General features: G+C 38.5%; 1 protein-coding gene across 2 annotated transcripts; it reads left to right on the top strand.

The window, feature by feature from the left end:
• The first annotated feature begins 3,884 nt into the window (after positions 1 to 3,884).
• si:dkeyp-97a10.3 (uncharacterized) lies at positions 3,885 to 17,583 on the top strand. 2 transcript variants are annotated; one of them, XM_026923878.3, is made up of 9 exons: positions 3,885 to 4,077; positions 4,265 to 4,322; positions 7,367 to 7,711; positions 8,438 to 8,704; positions 10,195 to 10,479; positions 11,140 to 11,244; positions 11,330 to 11,391; positions 11,473 to 13,128; positions 14,733 to 17,583. In XM_026923878.3, the coding sequence occupies exons 2-9, from the start codon at positions 4,280 to 4,282 to the stop codon at positions 14,757 to 14,759; spliced, it is 2,790 nt and encodes a 929-aa protein (XP_026779679.3). In that variant the 5' UTR covers positions 3,885 to 4,077; positions 4,265 to 4,279; the 3' UTR covers positions 14,760 to 17,583. The 2 variants fall into 2 exon arrangements, with proteins under 2 accessions (XP_026779679.3, XP_026779680.3); XM_026923879.3 differs by lacking the exon at positions 4,265 to 4,322.
• Positions 17,584 to 19,424: the final 1,841 nt, after the last annotated feature.

Genomic DNA, 19,424 nt, shown 5'->3' with positions numbered 1-19,424 from the left:
GAGCTTGGTTCCTGCACAACTCATTCTTGATCCACTGTTATGGCAAGAATTGAAAACACCAGGCATCCTGTCCTAGGGACAAATGGGATGGGGTTTTATATGTCATGTCACCCCCCGCTCTAGTCAGGAAATCCACTTAACAATATTCCACAACACAGCATATCACTTCCAAATCTGACTCCATTTCCTAGCAAGGTAGTGGTCAGTCCTCCTAAAGATGCCTAAAACCTTGCCGTCTAGTTATACTTTTCTCACATTTTGATCAGGTTTTTGGATAGTTACACGTGTAGCAAAATGGAAATAAGCCTAATCAATTCAGTTTGTTGTTTGCATGTTCTGTACAGATGACAATGGACAAAGTTTTTAAAATGTTCAAATGCCCTAAGAAAAAAAAAAAAAAAAAAAAAAAAAACTTAGCCAACAGAACAAGAAATTTAGCCAACAGAACAATCAGCTGATATAAGGGCTGCCCGATGAGCTGATGGAAAAAATGACACAGAGGCTCTGGTTTGTCAAATGCCATCAGTGACCTTAGATAATCAGAGACTGAGCTGGATGATGCGGATAATGGAAGTGACAATCAATATTTTCTACTGAAAATGTATAATTCTTTACAATGTTGGTTTTGCAATAGTAGGTTAGATTATATATGTAGAGGTATGTCTTTCAGTGTAATTGGGAAGAAATCTTTTTTAGAAATTTAATTTTCGCCATTTTGACTTTGGGTGTAAGCGGATTTTAAAAATGCTAGAAATTGATCTACTTGTTGGGGAGGTTGAGGTGATGCTTTATAGGTAGCCATCAAGTTTGGATCACGAGTTTCACATAAAAAGTGCTGTACACTTTTTTTTTTTTAAATGAAGCCTTGTGATGTGTAAATGTGAAATATTTTTTAAAAACTTTGTCACTAAAAACAGACTTAAGATTGCTTAATTGCAGAAGTGTTGCATTTATTGTAAAGGATGAATAGATAATTATCTGAAATGATCAGGCGACTTAGAAGTGAGGCAAGACCTTTAACAGCTGAACTATCATTGCCACTAATCTAGAGTATCTGGTATATTTTACAATATAATAATAATAATAATAATAATAATAATAATAAACACTTTATGATCAGTGCTGTAGTAGGAGTAAACAAAAAGACAGGAGCTGGATAAGTTAATTTTACCACTACGCTGTTAAATTTTCTAATCAGTGGGTGTTTGGGTGTTGATTAATTTTCTGTAACAGCATGTCTGGGGCAGTAGTTCCATCTGTAATTCAAATTAGAGGTTTATATCATTGCACTCATCTGGATATGCTATCATGTCCATGGTAACACCTCATTCCATTTAATATAAGCCTAATAATTAACAGATCTAAAAAAAAAAGTGTGTTGTTATTTAACAAAGATGAAGCTTTTGGCAAGCAATTTTTTTTTTTTCAATTTATGGAAGGAGTTCCTAGTTTGAGCTCTTTTAAACAGTTGGTAAGTTTTTGTGACACAGGAAAGGGTTCAGGACAGAGAACTTTGTGCTTTTCCTTCTCTCTGTAACACAACAAACTTTAAAGAGAAAAATGAGGCTTAAAGAGAAACAGGCGAGGGAATGACTGTTTATATGTTTATTCTATTTCAAGATAGCTGCCAATACACTTCGGACTATGATGTAATACAGTACCAAACTGGCAGATTATGGTAATGAGATCTAAAGCAAGATTTTGGTATTTTGTCAAGTTCTTGACTTGCTTCTTCCAACATGCTTACTGCTTGTTTCAGAAATCTATTTCAGAGGAAAAACAACTTCTACTGGCTAAGATTTAAGTGATCCTTGGGATCAATGATCATCCTGCCTCAAGAGTAAAAACGTCAGGAGCTTTAAAGTTCATAAGAACTTTGTACATTATTTTAATATTACCCCCACAAACTTTACTTAAAGAGCTAGCACAAGAATGAGCCAACAACATATGGCCATAGAGCCAAATTATGAAAGCATAAACTAGTTTCTTAGCATTATTTATGGTAAGTATAGGTGTTATTTTGGCTATGTTTTATAGGTAAACGCTTGAAGTCTCAAAGAGATCACATCTCCTTACAGGTACACATTTCCAATCAAGTTTTTTTTTTTTTTTTTGTAGACCCATATCTTTGTGTAAAAGGTATTATAGTCTTTTTTATAAGTGAGGATCCATGGACACTTAAATGTGCATTTATAACAAGCTTAACCTCAAAGGTATTATATTGTAAAGAAAACATTTGATACATTCTTCAGATACACTATATTGCCAAAAGTTTCTGGACACCTGACCATCAGACCCATATGTGCTTTTCAAACTCCCCATTCCAGATTTTGTACCTCTTTGCTCTTAATATAACCTCCACTCTTCTGGGAAGGCTTTCTACAAGATTTTGGAGCATTGCTGTGGGGATTTACCCATTCAGCCACAAGAGCATTATTCTAAGCAGGAACTGATGTTGAGCAAGGGGGTCTGTCATGCAGTCAGTATTTCAAACATGATAAGTGGGGTTGAGGTCAGGGATAAGTGCAGGCCACTGAACTTCTTCCACACCATTGTGGGCAAACCATGATAAACATTGCTTTGTGAATGGGGCATTGTTATGCTGGAACAGGTTTGCCGTCACAGTTCCAGGGCAAGGAAATCTTAACGCTTTGCTGAACTGCCACTACTCTAAAGTATACAGAATTTAACAGAGCAATGTATGTACATTGCTAAATATCTAAAATAGTTAAATGTTTTAACAAATGTTGTTCTTTTTTATGTTCACCTGTCCATGGTCCAACAAAGAGTGCTGTTTGGATTGATGCAATGATGCAGTAGCTCTGCATGTGGACATTCCTCTATTTCTTCTGTAACCCTCTCACCAGGCAATGTGTGGTGGTTCTTCAAAACAAGAATACAAATCGAATTTCCCACAATACCTGTAGATGACAAGGTGATTCACCTTGGCCAAGCAACAAGCAGATTTGTGTGTTTAGTTCAAGATATTGTATCTGCTTTGTATCATGGTACAACTTTGTTATGAAAAACAACATTGCATTTACATGTTGATGCAGGTTCTTGTTATCTTGTTATGCTCTTGGCTTGCACCTTATGCAAGCTTACTATGGCTGTGGATCCAGAGCCTTTCCCGAGAAAACTGGATGTGAGGTGGGAAGACACCTTATGTATTGTACTGTCTGGTGTCCATTGCAGGACATCAGGCACACACACTTTCATTCACACTTAGGGGCAATTTAGCATAGATAATTTACCCACCGGCAAGGAAACTGAAGAACCTGGAGGAAATGTAGACAGTAACCTCATGGCAGGATCGAATCCAGGACCCTGGACCTGTGAGGTGGCTGTGAGGGACCCACTGCTCTGCCGTGCTGGAATTTGACTGGGGCTGAAAAACATGTGGGCTACGATCTCATGAAGGTATCAAGATTAGCTTCCTGAGAAGCATATGTCACTTATTTTGGTGTGCTTATCACAGATGGTCTGATCGTCCATCTGAAAATTCCTTTAATTGGTTAGCAAGTATTTTTTTTCCCACTCATGCCAGGTTGTCCATTATTTCATCTCCTACTCTTTCTCTGCATCAGTGCACAACTTCATTTACTGCATACATGACAAGCAGTTTTTTGCTTCTTTTTTTCTCTGAAAAAGTGAAAGTTCATATAACTTGCTTGCAATTTTCAGTAATAAAACCATCTAAAAAAACGTAATACAATTTCAAATGAATGATTTATGTACTGTATGAAAGGATGAACCACAGCTCTCTAAACTTATTAGCCTGAGAGCTAACCTGTTTATATAGCTCTCTAAACGTATTAGCCTGAGAGCTAACCTGTTTATAACAGGTGTGTCATTTCATTCAGACCAAACCGGAAAATCAGGAAGTGAACAGATACTCAAACGCACTACTACCCCTATATAAGAGCACTACACAGGGCGTGACAAAATGGCATTCCACACCCTATGTAGTGCACTGTACATGCTATAGGGAGCTAATTGTTATTGAGCCCAGTGTAGACATTGGCGGTTCTTTAGATAGGTGTAAGCGAAACATGACGGCTAATAAAAGAAAGCAGAGTGAGTACATGAGCATTATTCTTATCAAAACGATGGTTAAAATAGTATTATCATTACAATATTCGTGAAAAGTGTTGCTTTGTGAATATGTACATGGTATTTTGGATATAACTTGGTCTGACAGTGTATTTCCTGGACGCATTGAAGCTAATCTCAGTGTTTGTTTGTTTGTTTGTTTGTTTTTTAGCTAGTCCAGACTGAGATGAATATACTGTTGTGTACATTTGTGGTCATAATTTTGGCAGGTAATTTGTTTAATAATATGTTTCTGCTCTCCTTTTATCTGACTTACTTATGTAAAATTAAAAACACAGATGTTATGTTGTGAGTTGGTAATCTTATTAACAGGCCTGCATAATATATCGCTTTAATCATTATCGTGATATTAACGTATTGCAATATAATACCAGTCGATACATCTTATATTGAGCCACTGGACAATAAGAAAATGTTCCAGGCCAAAGTTACTTTGTGTGATTTGGTTAATACAGTCGTCCACCAAAAAAAAAACAAAAAGCAAAAGTTTGCACCCCCTCACTCCACTTATCCCCACAGAGAGAAGCATCACTGCAAATCAGTACAAAGTTCTTCTAAGTGTTCACCTTTAACCTTTAACCTTAATGCATTATCATGCATCCTGGATGATGGGATCACAAGTGGACAGATGAGATGCAGGGACCCCTTGTGATCAGATTTCATACATCACGTTCGCTAGAGAAAGGCTGTCACGCACATTTATTACATCAGTGTTCTGCTGCTTTTATTTTCAGGCAGAATGTCCCACGCAACCTCTCTCATGTACCACTACAGACTGTTTCAAAATTAATTGCGTGGTCTGCTAATGAAACTTATGAATGATTGAGATGAGACAACGAATGAAGCTATGAAAAGCAGCTGATTTCGTCTCTGCTGTTAAACAGTAGCATCGTCTTTATCCATTAGCTTAGCGGTGGAGAGCTCTACTGTTCAACGTGATTTACAAACAGTCTTGCAATGATGAAGTCGATCAGGACGTCCTTCATTGCTGTCCAGGATGCATCGGGATACATTCATGTTCACACTACAAATGTGATGTGGCCATATACGTCCCAGACTACCTGGTGGTCTGAGTGATCGGATCACAGTGCATCTTCGAGATGCATTTGACCCCGTTCACACCTGTACTTAGTGCTCACCACTTCTGATCAGATCACTCAGGACGCAGGTTAATGCCAGGTGTGAATGGGCCTGAGTAGTTTGATGAGGATAAATATGATGTGAATTATATGCTCTGGTCTTCACACACTAGATCTTTGAAATGATGTGTTAGACAACACTAACATTGCTTCTAATTTTTTTTCTTCCTGAGAAAAACCTATTTCTATTGGGCAGACCCTTTTTGCTATTTGAGCAGAAATACCCCATGAACCACACAGATTTGGAAGACTGGGTAGGAAGACAGCTCAGGGCAGTGGTCTACTGATCAGAAGGTTGTGAGTTTAAATGCCAGCATTGCCAAGCTGCCACTCTCGTGCAAGGCCCTTAACCCTGAACTGCTCAGTTGTATCCTGCCTCAAGCATAAGTTGCTTTGGATAAAAACATCAGTTAAATGTAAACTCAGCAGCACCACTAGCAAACAAGATTTAACAGCTTTCAAAAAGTAAGAAAAACAACATTGTTGTTTTGAGAGAGTAGTCTAACGGTGGCTTGTCTGAACTGCACTGCAATCATTTGTCAGTTTTTTCAGTTGTTCTTTGCTCCAGTACAGTTCCAGACATGTATTGAATTTCTCCCAATGTGCATTAAGTTTGTATTGAACACCTTACTTAGACATTTTATGTTAGTTTTTCCTTTAATTTGTCACCTGTCTCTACTATTTTGTGCAAAATCTACAACGAAAAAGCACCAATACAGCTTTAAGTAATGCATATCATATAGTTGAACACTAGATGTGTTTAACAGATACTGAATGCTCTTAGTCAGTTTTCTGTGTGTGTTTGAGACAGAAAATGTGTTTAACTAGTTAGACCGCATTTATTCGCAGAGCAATTCAAGTTGTCATGAAACCTATTTAAAGCAGAACAGACATTGTTTCCATCCATGCCATTCATTTCTGAAACCAAACAGTTTTGCATAATTGCATTATAAATGTAGGCTGGTTCTCCCTAGACAAGACATGCATCGTAGGCTGATTGGGATCTCTAAATTGTGTGTAGTGAGTGAATGGGGGTGTGAGTGTGTATGTGATTGTGCGCTGTGATGGGTTGGTACCCCGTCCAGGGTGTCCCCCGCCTTGTGCCCCAAGTGCTATGGGATAGGCTCCAGGCTCCCCATGACCCTATGTAGGATAAGCGATACAGAAAATGGATGGATGTAGGCTGTAGGTGCAGCAGGGAGCCTCACAGCTCCAGGGTCCCTGGTTCAATCCCGAGCTCAAACTCAAATTGCTGATTATAGTCATTTCTCAGTGTTAAAAATCATACCATACCATATATTGCCAAAAGTATGTGGACATCTGACCAGTACACTCGTATGTGAGCCTTCCCCTAACTATTGTCACAAAGTTGGAAGTCTTTGTATGCTGTTATGCCCCTGTGCACAAAACGAGGTCCATGAAGACATGATTTGCCAAGGCTGTAGTGGAAGAGCTAGAGTGGCCTACACAGAGCCCTGACTTCAACATCACTGAACACTTTTGGGATGTATTGGAATGCCGACTGCATGCCAGGCCTCCTTGCCCGACTTAACTAATGCTTTTGTGGCTCATTGGGCAAATCCCCAGAGCCACGCTCCAAAGTCTAGTGGAAAGCCTTCTGAGAAGAGTGGAGATTATCATAACAGCAAAAGGGGACTCAATCTGGAATAGGATGTTCATACTTCATACTTTTGGCCATATAGAGTACACTCACAGTGCATTATGGGAATCCCATAGCCACCAGAGTAATGGCCATGAAGACATCTGGGTGGAAGACATATTCTTGTTTTGTGAGAGAGAACACTAACTAAGACTTCTAGCATTTGGGACACAACCTTGCATAGGGTGATAGGCGACTGTTTGTTAGGGTGAAGCTAGAGTGAAATCTAATTTAGATTGGTCCCATTAAAAAAAGAAAAATAAACAGATTATATTTTAAGACATTGAAATAATCCAGTTTGTAATGAAATATTGTATATGCACACTGTAGATACTAAAATTATGAATAATAAAAGAAGCTTTTAGTGCAGGCACTAGTAATTTGTCCATTATTTAAAGTAATTAAAAAGGAAAAGGTGTATATAATTGAACATATTTCTTTTCTAAATCCTCAGTGCTTCCTCTGATGTCATGTCAGGACCCAGTGCCCATTCAGTTCCAGAGCTCCCCGGTGCTGGTGGCTACAGGAAACAATGCTGTTTTTACAGTGCAGACCATCTCCAATGTCTTCTCCATTACGTGGCTCGCTCCCGGGGGAGGCACTCTGGGCCAGTGGATCAACAGCCAGGCTGTGCTTAATCCGATTGCCCAGTACCAAGGCAGAGTGAGCATCAGTGCCACCCAGCTCACAATCAGCAACAGCCAACTCAGTGACGCTGGAAGCTACACGGTCACTGTAACACCATCTGGTCCCACTGGACTGGTCACCAACTCACGCTCTGTCACTTTGTCGGTTTTCGGTAAGACAATTTATTAAATATGGACCAATACTAAAAATGTGCTCAGTTTCAGCTCAGTTTCTTTTCAGCCTGAGAGTAACAAAATGAAATGAGGTGTTAAAATGAAACAAAATTGTGATTATTATTGTCTTTATCTTTTATTTTTATTACCTCCCCATCTGGAGGATCCACAGGAAGCCTTGGAAAGGACTTTTGAAGCTTGATTAATATTGCACATATTGCTAATCATGACATTGTTAGTATTAAAACATTACAGTCACTCCATAGTTCAGCTGGATGCAACAGGAGGTCCAAGTTTTAAGAGGGACGTAAAGCATGCTTTGTGCAAAGACTTCCTGGAAATCATGGCTGTGCAAAACACCGGATGGGTGGAACAAGTATTTACATTAGATAAGGATTTAGAGCTGTTATTATATAAATACTTAGTCATAATTTAAAAATTCATGATAGAATAGAGGGGCATATGAGGAGTGCATACACATTAAACAGCGTGAATGAGTAGTACACCATGTCATTTATTGTTGGTTGTGATTAATCAGTAACAATGGCTTCTGCCCCCCAGGTTTGCTTGGATAGTCTAAGATAAAGAGTGTGAATATGATCAAGAAAAATGTTAATAATTACTGTCCGGCGTTTTTTAATATCACAAAACAAACAAACTAGGAACATGTTAAACATATTGTATATTTTAATGTCAGAATGATCTTTCCTGATTTTCCTCTTAAGTTGCGGTGGGTGCTGTGAGCCTGTTCGTGCCGTCTGTGACTATAGAAGGTGGCAACGCGTCCTTAACCTGCAGCTGGACTTCAGGCACCAACACCAGCGTGACATGGGGTAAAGGTAGCATCAATCTTCCCTCAGACCCTCGCTTCATCATCACCGCTGGGTCTCTGATTATCAGCCCAGTGAACAGGAACGATGCCGGCCAATACAGCTGCACCGTCAGCAACCCCATCAGCAGCCAGACTGCCACGGCAAGCCTCACTGTTTACTGTGAGTCTAACAGATATTTGTATAGGGATACTAAATACAAAATGGGATATGACATAAGTAAAGATTAAAAAAACAACGAGGTGTGCTGTTATATGTATGTTCCTATAACAGCATGTCCTGAGGTATCTTTTCCCCCTTATACCACAGCAATTAAATTTTTTTTTTTAATTAAAGGACATCACGTTGTACATTTATCCATTTGTAGTTACTTTGAGTGTTATGAAACTTCCATAGAACAAGTTAGTTTTATTTTTGGTAACAACACATTTTTAATCAGTCTTGCTGTAAGTATGGGGCGTCCCAGGGAATTTGTTGTTACTACAGAAGTGATACGGTATTAATTGAAACCTAATGGCCGAATTATCAGAGCTATAGAAAATTAATCAACAACTTCTGACCAATCAGATTACAGTATTCAAAAGCATTGTGGTATAAGATATGATTAGTTTTACATAATGCCAATTGCTAACTGTAATACATTAGTCTTAGTTCACTTTATGGAGCATTCTCGGGCCTTGGAAAGGCGCTAACTTTAAATGAAACTGTTAAACACAGAATATTTGCTGTGTATGTATTTATTATTCATTCTTCATACTTGCTTTATATAATGTATCTGTCATATTTGCAGTAATCCCAAGAATAATTCTCTTGCACTTAATTACTGTCTTCTTATTTATTCTGTTTTCCTGTTGACTTTTTGTCATGTTTCCCTTTGAACTTTTGTATTATGTTTGCTTTTCATCTTTTGTATTATGTCTGTCTTTCAACTTTCATTTCCTTCTTGTTATGCGTCTCTTCCATCTGTACAGCACTTTGACCAATGTCAGTATTTTGTAAAAGAGCTAATGTTTGGCTTAGTTATTGATTTGATGTCATTATTAGCAATACTACTATTATTATGCAACATTCACAACCATGGAAAATTCTTAAACCTTTGAGGCATCATTATGGCATATTATTGTGGTTATATTGGGATAAAAGGGTTATACTAGCACCTCTTTCTTTCATGTGATCCTCTTTAAAGTAAAGTGATTCTGTGGTATTAGAAAGCTTCTGAATATCATTTTAGGAAATTATATTGAAATTATATAATATAATGTCCAAAAATCTGAAACCTCTTTCAAAAACTATTTTATTTCATCAGTTAACTAAAAAATACCAAATCTAATTTTGCCAAGTTGTGTGTTTATTACAAACTTTACATGAAATATATGGCATTAATAGATTTTTATAAAATTAGGCAAATGGTTTAGCAAAAGTATACTCCAAAACATTTTAGATCCATTTAACATTCCTCAAACAGCTAAAATATTGTTATTTGTAATGCTTTTTTGAAAACATTCATAAAAAATTTTGTATTTGTCTCATTGAGACTAACTCTGATTGGAGGCAGCTGACTAGATGTCAAAATTTTGCCATATCACACACCTCTAGCATTATATATTTAGTCTTGTTAACATTATACACATTAATTATTGTGTCTGCTTCAGATGGTCCGGACACCCCTCAGGTGACGAGGACGTCCTCTGATTGTGTTGGTGGGGGAGACGCCATCATTGGACAGACAGTGCAGCTTACATGCACATCTGTCTCTCTGCCCCCTGCTCTCTTGTCATGGCAATTCAATGGTCTACCACTGACAACCAGCCAGGCAAACGGCGGCACGCTGAATTTGCAGATTTTTTCCACAAATCAGAGTGGGCAGTACACATGCTCAGCTCGTAACAGCATCACAACACAAATGTCACAGCAGCAGATAAGCCTCAGTGTTGTGGGTGAGTTCTTGGCACTGGATCTGCTATTGACTGTTGTGGTGGTGGTTTTTTCCCCCTCAAATTCTTGACTGGAGAAGTAGATTCTAGATGGTTAGGAAACATTTAAATGATTAAAATTTAAATAAAAAAATACATTTTTGATTAATTTTCAGGATTATAAGTAATGAGATTATAAGCATTAATATGTTGTAGCTGGATTTTTATTTTATGCAATGTTTATCACTTTATTTCTCATACTTATAATTCTTCTACTTCTTCTTCTTCAGAGTTGACTGAATGTAAACCCGACCAAAACTTCTGTAAAATATCACAGCTTTAACAGTTGAAACCTAGCTGAAGTTAGCTGGCTAGCTCGTCTTTTCGACCCATACAATTTTTTGACCCAATACAATATGCTGACTGGCAGGTTGCATTAGATTGTCTAGTTAAATTTCTTCATAGGATGGTATCTTAGCTATGAGACAACTAGTTAATGTACATTTGTAAACATCATCAGTAGATGCAACATGGGGTATCTGTCACAAAAGTAAAGTGCATTTTAATTAACACAGCAAGATAGCTATACATTTTTCTTATCCTTATCTGTGCTTCACTGACTAACTGTGACTAACCCATCATTCTTTTAATGGACACTCACACACACATTTTTCCCCACTACAGGTACGTGTCTGAGTGTAGGTGCAGTTGCTGGAATTGTCGTCGCCTGCTTTGTAGCTCTCGTGTTAATTATTGTTGCGATTGTACTGATACTACGTCAGCGAAATGGTAAAACTCATCTTTCGTGATGTCTGACTGAAAATTGCATTTTTTTTTAGCACTCAGTGTTACTGATTAGCTTCATCTGTTGCAGTTGATAAGAGACTCAGGACAGTCATTGGACAGCAGAAGGAAAACCTGAACAATAGGCCAACAGTAAGAAAACAGACTCTCATATCTGTTTGCCATGGATACATGATTTAGAAGTCACTGGTGTGATTTAATTCCCTTTCTCAGGTTCTTCCAGCTCCACAGAATGGCCATGATAATCCTGGGTTTCTTGGCCAGGCTGACCAACCTGACCCACCGATGTATAACGATAACAGACTCAATCGTTCAAAGAATCAACAAACCAATGGCCAACACAGCAACAACAACAACAACGATATACTGACGCGAAACAGAACAGCTAACACCACTGCCATTCAACCCAATGGCCATCTTAATACTGACACGTTCTCAAATAATGCCAACCTCAACTCCAGTGCCCACCTACACGATAGACAGCGGAATAGCAATTCAAATCGACATAACACTGGCTCAATTCAACAAGTGGGTCAACAGAACCCAAATATTCTCATACAGACTGGCCAGGCTGAACCGGGACCTCACACAGTCCTCATAAACCTTAATACACTACCACAGCATCAGAATGCCACCACACAACCTCACACTGTGCAAGTCAGTTTCAGTGCACCTCCACCTTCTTCAGGACAACCCAACCAGAACGCCATGCACTATAATGATCAGCAAACCAATACCATCCAGCAGGAGCTTCTTGATAACACTCGGATGGATAACATACGTAATGCAGCACAGCCTGCCCACAATAGCACCTTAAGAAATGAACAACCGAGGGATCACCGTGTCACCAACCAGACACGGTCTAGGCGGAATACTGACAACACCTATCCTTATTCAGATCTGACTCGTACTCAATTAGGCAGCACACTCTCCATAGCTGTTGATGACTCAGATGCTCAGATGCGTCAGATGCCATGGGACCGTATGCATGGTACACCTGCATATCCGAATCCTCAAGTGGACAGTTATGAATCCCAAAATTCAACACGCCAAAATAGTTCATCACATTCAGAGGGTGAGCATTCAGCTCCAGCTCTAAGACCCTGGAGGTCACCTGTGGATGAACCGATGCGGAACATTTCCAGAGCTTCAAGAAGAAACTTTCTGAGACAGCTTGCTCACAATGCTGCCCAGAGACGCTCTCGAGCAGATCAGAATGTGTCAAGACAAGTCACGCAACCTAACACGATTGCTCAGCCACGTGCTGACCATCAAAGTCGGACTGCCCCACAGCACATCACATCCCAGAGAAATGTCATGGACGAGATGGCCATAGCTGTTCCCGTTCCTCGACATCAAACTGTTCAAATGCAGACTGCTCAACCAACACATTTGATTAGTCAGGCTGGTCCAGATCAAAGGCAGACTGGACCTCTCAATGCTGCCACTCCAAACTCCCTTATGTTAACTCACGCTGCTTTGCAGCAGCACACCAGCCAGACTCCCAGCCCCTTTGTTAACCAGATTCAGCAGACCCAAGCTGCATTGCAGCATCCGGGAACTCAGTCAACACCTGCTCAAACTCATCCTACTAGGCAGAGCAACCAGGCTGGTCAAGTTGCTCCAGCTCCCCCTCCAGTTCTGCGCCTAGCAGAGTTTAAAACACTACCAAGAGAGCATATACAGAAACCACATGCTGTAAAGCCGGTTCAGGTGATGAGACGGCCTGTGGTCATGCATCATGGACATAGACCTCACAACATGCCCAGGCATGCAAGAACCATGCATAACAACCTACACAAACACCCAGCGAACCCTAACATACATTGGCATGGCAACACACAGGGCCACCCAGTACATGTGAGCCAGGTGAGACTAACCTTGCAGAAAGACTTACTAGATTGTTTCGCTCAAGAAATAAGTGCTTCACTCGGGCCTTGATTGGGATCCAAAAATCTAGGTTCATAATGATTTTATTTAGCCAAGCATGAACATCAAATATTATAGCATTGCTGTCTTACAGCTCAAGGGTCCCCAGTTCAATCCTGAACTTGGGTTACTGTATGTATGGAGTTTTGCCTGTTTTCCCCACAACCACATGAGTTTTCCTCTAGGTTTTCCAATTTCCTTCCACCTCCCAAAACATACTGTAGGTGGATTGGCTACTCTAAAAGGCCCCTAGATGTGAAGGAGTTTGGGCTTGGTACCCTGAAATGGACTTTTGTACCATCCAGAGTGTATTCCTGCTTCATGAGTCACATAAAAATTCTAGCTAGCAAGGATTTCATTAAGCTAGGCCATGAGTAGACATAATGATTTGTTAGAATTGCTGGATTGGGAAGAGATGAGTAGCAGGTGGAATTATCAAGTCACCATGAAAATGAAGTCAGAATTCTAGTGACTGTGACCTCTGGTGGACTTGAGAGGTATTACAGTGCCCTGGTGTGACTGACTGAAAAAACAGCAGGGATAATCATGAAGTCTTAGCTGCAAAGCACCAGTGTGGCTGGAGGTTTTTATCCCAGCCAAACAGGAGATGTATTTAAAAGTCTTTTGAATACCAAGAACAACTAATTAAACAAGTGGAATCAAGTGTTGCTCCTGTTTGGTTGGAATGAAAATCTGCAGCCTTTATGGATTAAAAAAAAGTGTTATTAAACATATATTTAAGCAATAACATTTCTATAAACAAGAAAATAATATTGAGTAAGTGATATGGACACAATATGGCCAAATGTTTTGTTTATTTTTGTTCTGCTAGCGGAAATAGATCCCGAAGAAACCACACACACTTTGTAGCACATGGGATAGCTGGCTAGCTAGCACACATTGACTTGTACATTCCCGCTAAATGTGCTTCTGGTCAAACTGGCGTCCCTTCTTCCTTTTCATCTTCATCTGACAAGCTTAAATATTTTAAGTCAAAAGTTATATTCTTGAAAATATCGTTTGCCATGTCCGCTGATGATGTCGCTAACACTACTGCAGTAACCGTTTCGAACTAGGAAGTGGAATTTTTATGTGGCGAACACAGATGAGCAGAGTGATACACACAGTGAAACATCTCAGTGCGGTTATAGGAAATATAAGCACTGTTGGAATGCTGCTAGACCAAACAAATTAGTGGACCAGAACTAACTGTTGTGTAATCATTGCTATAGTTAAGTTTTCTGTTAGGAGACTTCTGTTGAACATTTTGGAAGTGTCACCAGTGTCAGCGCTTTTTTTAAAAGTTATCAGACCTGGGAAAGCCTTCAGGACAGAGGACATTGCGCTTTGTGTTTTATTTCTTAAATATTTGCAGAGACCTGCAATATGCAAATTAGCATTCTAACAATTTCATAGTGTTCTCTATGTATTATAAATAAAACAATTTTGTGGATTGTATAGGAAGTCAATAAAGAGCAACCCCCTCCTAGGGTTTGACATGAATATACATAAATATCTATCTTTCTTTTTCTCTTTTTTAACAGGTCCACAAAAGTAGACACAGACCCTGAGACAATCCAGTCCACATGTTGTAAAGAATACCTGAAAAAAAACAAAACAATAAATATTAATTTTTGTTTAAGCGGTGACCATCTACGAGCCAAACTATGCTGGTTTGGACTAATTTCATACTCATTAGTGGACAAAATGCAGAGTGAGGTGTGCAGGACTTGAGCTGTATCCAACCAAAAAACCAGGACAAGCCTCAAGAAACTGCTAAATGCTAAGTAATGATCTTCCAGTTTAGCGCCTTCTTACACAGCCGTTTATTCAGCAGTTGGTACACAGATGCTTCCTCAGACGCTACTCAATTAGTGGCGCCTCCATGGACGAAGCGCTCGGCTAACTATGAAGGAGAGCCACCAAACAGACGTGCTCTTATTTATTATGCACATTTGTTTATTGCTAATGACTTGGAAAATGCTAATGACTTGGAGTAGTGGAGGTTATCTTGAAGGGCTCAGGCAAATTGGATTTTGAAAATAAGCACAACAAAGTAATAATTTGTCGTGGCTCTCTTTGCTGAGGAGAGTGGGCTGATTAATTACAAATGTTATTGTTTTACTTCTTTTTAAATTTATGCTTTATTCATTTGTCATGTTGTGTAACTTGGTATTAAGTTATCTCCATATTATGGAGTGGTTTCTATATATTGGAATAAACTGAAATGTAGGTCTTTTTTTACCCGATATTGTCAGTAAAACACTGATGATATGATATTTAATATGATTAAAATTGCACTTTATATGGGTCATTTTGTGGAAGAGAGTGTTTTATAAAGCAGGTGATCTCCTCGTCATGTATAATGTGCTTTCATTCAGAAACAGAGGTCTCATTCATGAAAGTGGTGCAGAGGTGACATTTACAGTTTCGCTGTATCATTTATGTAACATCTGAAACCTACGTTTTTTCACTTAATCAGCTAAAGCATCTGCCTGTCTGAAAAGTGAATTCAGGATGTGGGATATGGGTGCAAGACGATCATTTGCAGTTGCTTTCTCTTTGCCTCGACCTTTATCTTGGTGTGAACTTTGGTCTGAGAATTTCCAAACCTCTGTATTGTGAGCCACTAGAACACAAAAGAATGAGAGTTTTGCATTTCTGTGTCGATTATCAGATGGTTCTATAATAAAGGCTTGGGGTAAAATGTGCTGTGTCACCATTTAATAGTTTCTTTCAGTATACATATCATAAACTTCATAATTATGTTTTTTTTAATGTCTTGAGTATTTTGTGTTCCAGACGAGTTGTTTGACTCATTTGATGATTTCTGTTCATGTCAGTAAAGTATAAAGACCTTCTTTTTTTTGGTAGAAGTCTGCATACGCTCTGCATTATATGCTCACTGGCCATTTTATTTAGGAAAACCTGTACACCTGCACATTCGTGCAATTATCTAATCAGCAGTTGAAGATTGGAAAAACGTCACCTGGTCTTTTTTTTCCAATCTTCAACTCTCTAGTCTGGGTGAGCCTGTGCCCACTGTAACCTCAACAACCTCTGGCAACAACAGCCATGCCATGGTTAAAGTCACCATGAGATCGCATTTTTTTTCATTATTTTGATGGTTCATGTAAACAGCTCTTGGCCTGTGTCTGCATGACTTGATGTATTGTGTTGCTGCTTCATGATTAGCTGATTGGATAATTGCATGAGTATGTACAGGTCTTCCTAATAAAGTGGACGGTGAGTGTATACTTTACTATTAGAACAGACGCAGCCTTGTGTTCATTTTGTAACAATTATACTGTGTATAGTACACTTATACACAGCTGGTTGATTATAAATTGATTATGAACATTTCTGCAGATTGCAGTCAAATATGAGTTCCACCATTACACACTGTCACTTATGCTGTTAGAATGGAGCAGTGTACCAGTGACCTACACTAAGGTTTATGTGGTAAAATGCTGGTTTTACTTTCTGCTTGCCACAGTTGTGTTGTTAGCAATTCTGATACCTCTGCATGTGTAGAACACATCTAAATGTATATGGGTATGTAAAATTGGTCAATAAATGGCCATTTTCATCAAAGAAAAATGATAAATGCTACATATTCTGTATTGCTCCTCTCAAGATGTTTATGGAGAATAACTTTATCAAAGTGGGAGAAATTTTGCTGCTTGAAACAGAGCACATGTGCAAAATTTAGAACTTTTATGAGCAGTTTAATAAAAGAGACATATTTTACAGGAGTCAGCTGACTAAATCTGTTAATGTATCGCCTGAAGCTATATGTCAGGATAAAAAATGGTTTAATTAGAAAGTGATGGCTATAAAAAAAGATCTGCGGTTGGCAAAAAACCCAAATATCCACAGGAAGGGGGGCGTTCATACCCCTTATTGCCATTACTAAACGGAAAAAGTTATTATAGGTGACATTACACTGCATGGGCTATAATGGTGACGTGACAGTGCAATTACGTCAATTACAGATGAAGGTTGGTCTACATTGAAAAAGCAAAAATAATATGCTGTTAACAGTTCAGTTGTCTTTTACAAATGATGATAACGGAAGAAACAAACACTTATATACCATCGCTTTTTTGTGGTGGTGTTCATGTCCAAAAAGGTCTATTTTGGTCTCGATGACAGAAATATGTCAGATGTTCTCAGGGAGGGAGGGAGTTTTTCTTGAAACCCTTTCGAACAGGTTGTTGCTAGTTGATTCTGAAACTGCTTATGTATTTTCTATATCTGTTAACTGATTTGTGCAAGCCAACAACCATCTGTATCTTTTGTGTTGAAAGCTCTTTGGTATTCACCACTGTAAAGGATGACAAAAGGATTTGTGCTAAATAAAGGCAATAGGTATAGTCAATGGCAGCAACAGTTTCTGGAGACTGAGAAGTTTTTTTTTTTCACTTGGTTTGTATTTATTTTAAACATTTCTTGAGCATGCATTTTTTCCAATTTCTTGAGTGGAAAAATTTGAGTTATGCAGTGTAATGGTTTTGCTTGCTCTTTTTCAAGCATTGCATACTACAGCATTTTAGTTTACAGTAGTAATCCTGCTTGTGCTTAACATGCCTGGTTAACACACTGGGTATATGTGAAAAGGCACATCTGATTAACACTAGTCAGCTGTGAAAAAGTTATTGTGCTGAGTTTGCCAAAAGAACCGCAACACGAAGATCAGTGTTAAAAGCATCATACTGAAAAGTCTCCCAGTTAGGATCTTAACTTTATGCGTATTAACTTGCTATTGTGCATATGGTCTTGTATCATCACTGAAGAACATTAAAGTGCTTAAATGGTGTGACCACATCATTCATCAGGCCCAGCTATGGTTAGAACTCTTCGACTAAATAAAATGGGACTTGCTGCATACAAATCATTTCTTTTAAATTTATTTTACAGTGTAATTCCTTTGATGTAGTGTTATCGCTTCCCATTAGAAAATGGAAATTTTTTGTAAAATGTTGTCATTATCCCAAAATAATATACACCTGAATGGGATTCCATCTCAAAGCACCATGCACTCATACATTCACACACAAATTCACACGTAGTGGCAAGCTTTTTTGTGAGGCAGGAGAAAACTCAGAGAGAACCCAGAGTAAACCTGTGCGGACATGGAGAGAATGCTAGGTGCTGGATAAAATATAGGATTTACTGGCATCTAGATTTAACTGCGTACTCTCTAATACTACTGAACAAAAGTGAAAAGGGGAACCAAAGCTTTCGTTTTCCTCTTCTTCTTTTCTGAAATGATATGAACAAGCAAGGTTACTATAATGACATATCTGAGGAGCTGATTTGATTCAGAGAATCCTGAATGTCGAGGGGTTTTAGTGACAAGCCCTCAATATAGTTTTGTCCGAAACCAAATAATCTGTGAAACGTAATGAGATGCTGAGGAGTGGAATTTATTTATTTATTTATTTTTGCTAATAAGCATGACTGGTTAGACTGATTTCTAGATTTTCTTTCACAGTGCCATAAGGTGCACGCGCGCGTACACACACACCCACACACACATATACATATATGACATTTTCCACCCTCCCCCCACATCCAGATATACTGCTGTGTTGAAGTGCTGAGACACAAGACATGAAACTCATGTAACAAAGCAACATACAAGGCTCAAATCAATATCCGAGAATATAAGCATACTGAATGTTTTAGGGTTAAATGGTAAGTAGTTGCTCTCTGGCAGTCCTGGGAATTAAATTCCCAAATTTCCTCCCACTAGCACTAAACCATAACTGTTGCACTACCTATGCCCTAGAAGTGAATTTATGCAGACTATCTGGGTAAGACTGAGCAAAAGTAAAAAGCAGAACTAAACAAGTTCTCAAGGTTAGAATAGTTTGTGTCCTTAAATTACTTTTTATATCATTTATATTCTGTGGATCTAAATTTAGCTAGATTTCATGACTCTGTTTTTGGTATTTCTTTTTTAATTTCTTATCACAACACTTACATTAGGTCTAATGCTTATTCACCCTGAGATGATGACCACATCGGAGTCAGGAGTCTCCAGCTGACGGTAAGAATTTTATTTCTTACCTAAAATTGTAAAAGGATTGTGACACAACTCACAACTCGACTGAGATTTTTACTATTACTACTTACTATTAGTACTTCTATTACTACTATTACTAATAATAATTATATTTTTTATATAAATAAAGTTTTATTTATATTTCAGTTGTAACATTCTGTGAGAG

This window comes from Pangasianodon hypophthalmus, chromosome 22, assembly GCF_027358585.1.
Source record: "Pangasianodon hypophthalmus isolate fPanHyp1 chromosome 22, fPanHyp1.pri, whole genome shotgun sequence".
In the NCBI taxonomy this organism is placed as follows: Eukaryota; Metazoa; Chordata; class Actinopteri; order Siluriformes; family Pangasiidae; genus Pangasianodon; species Pangasianodon hypophthalmus.
This window is presented reverse-complemented; position numbering and strand designations above follow the sequence as displayed.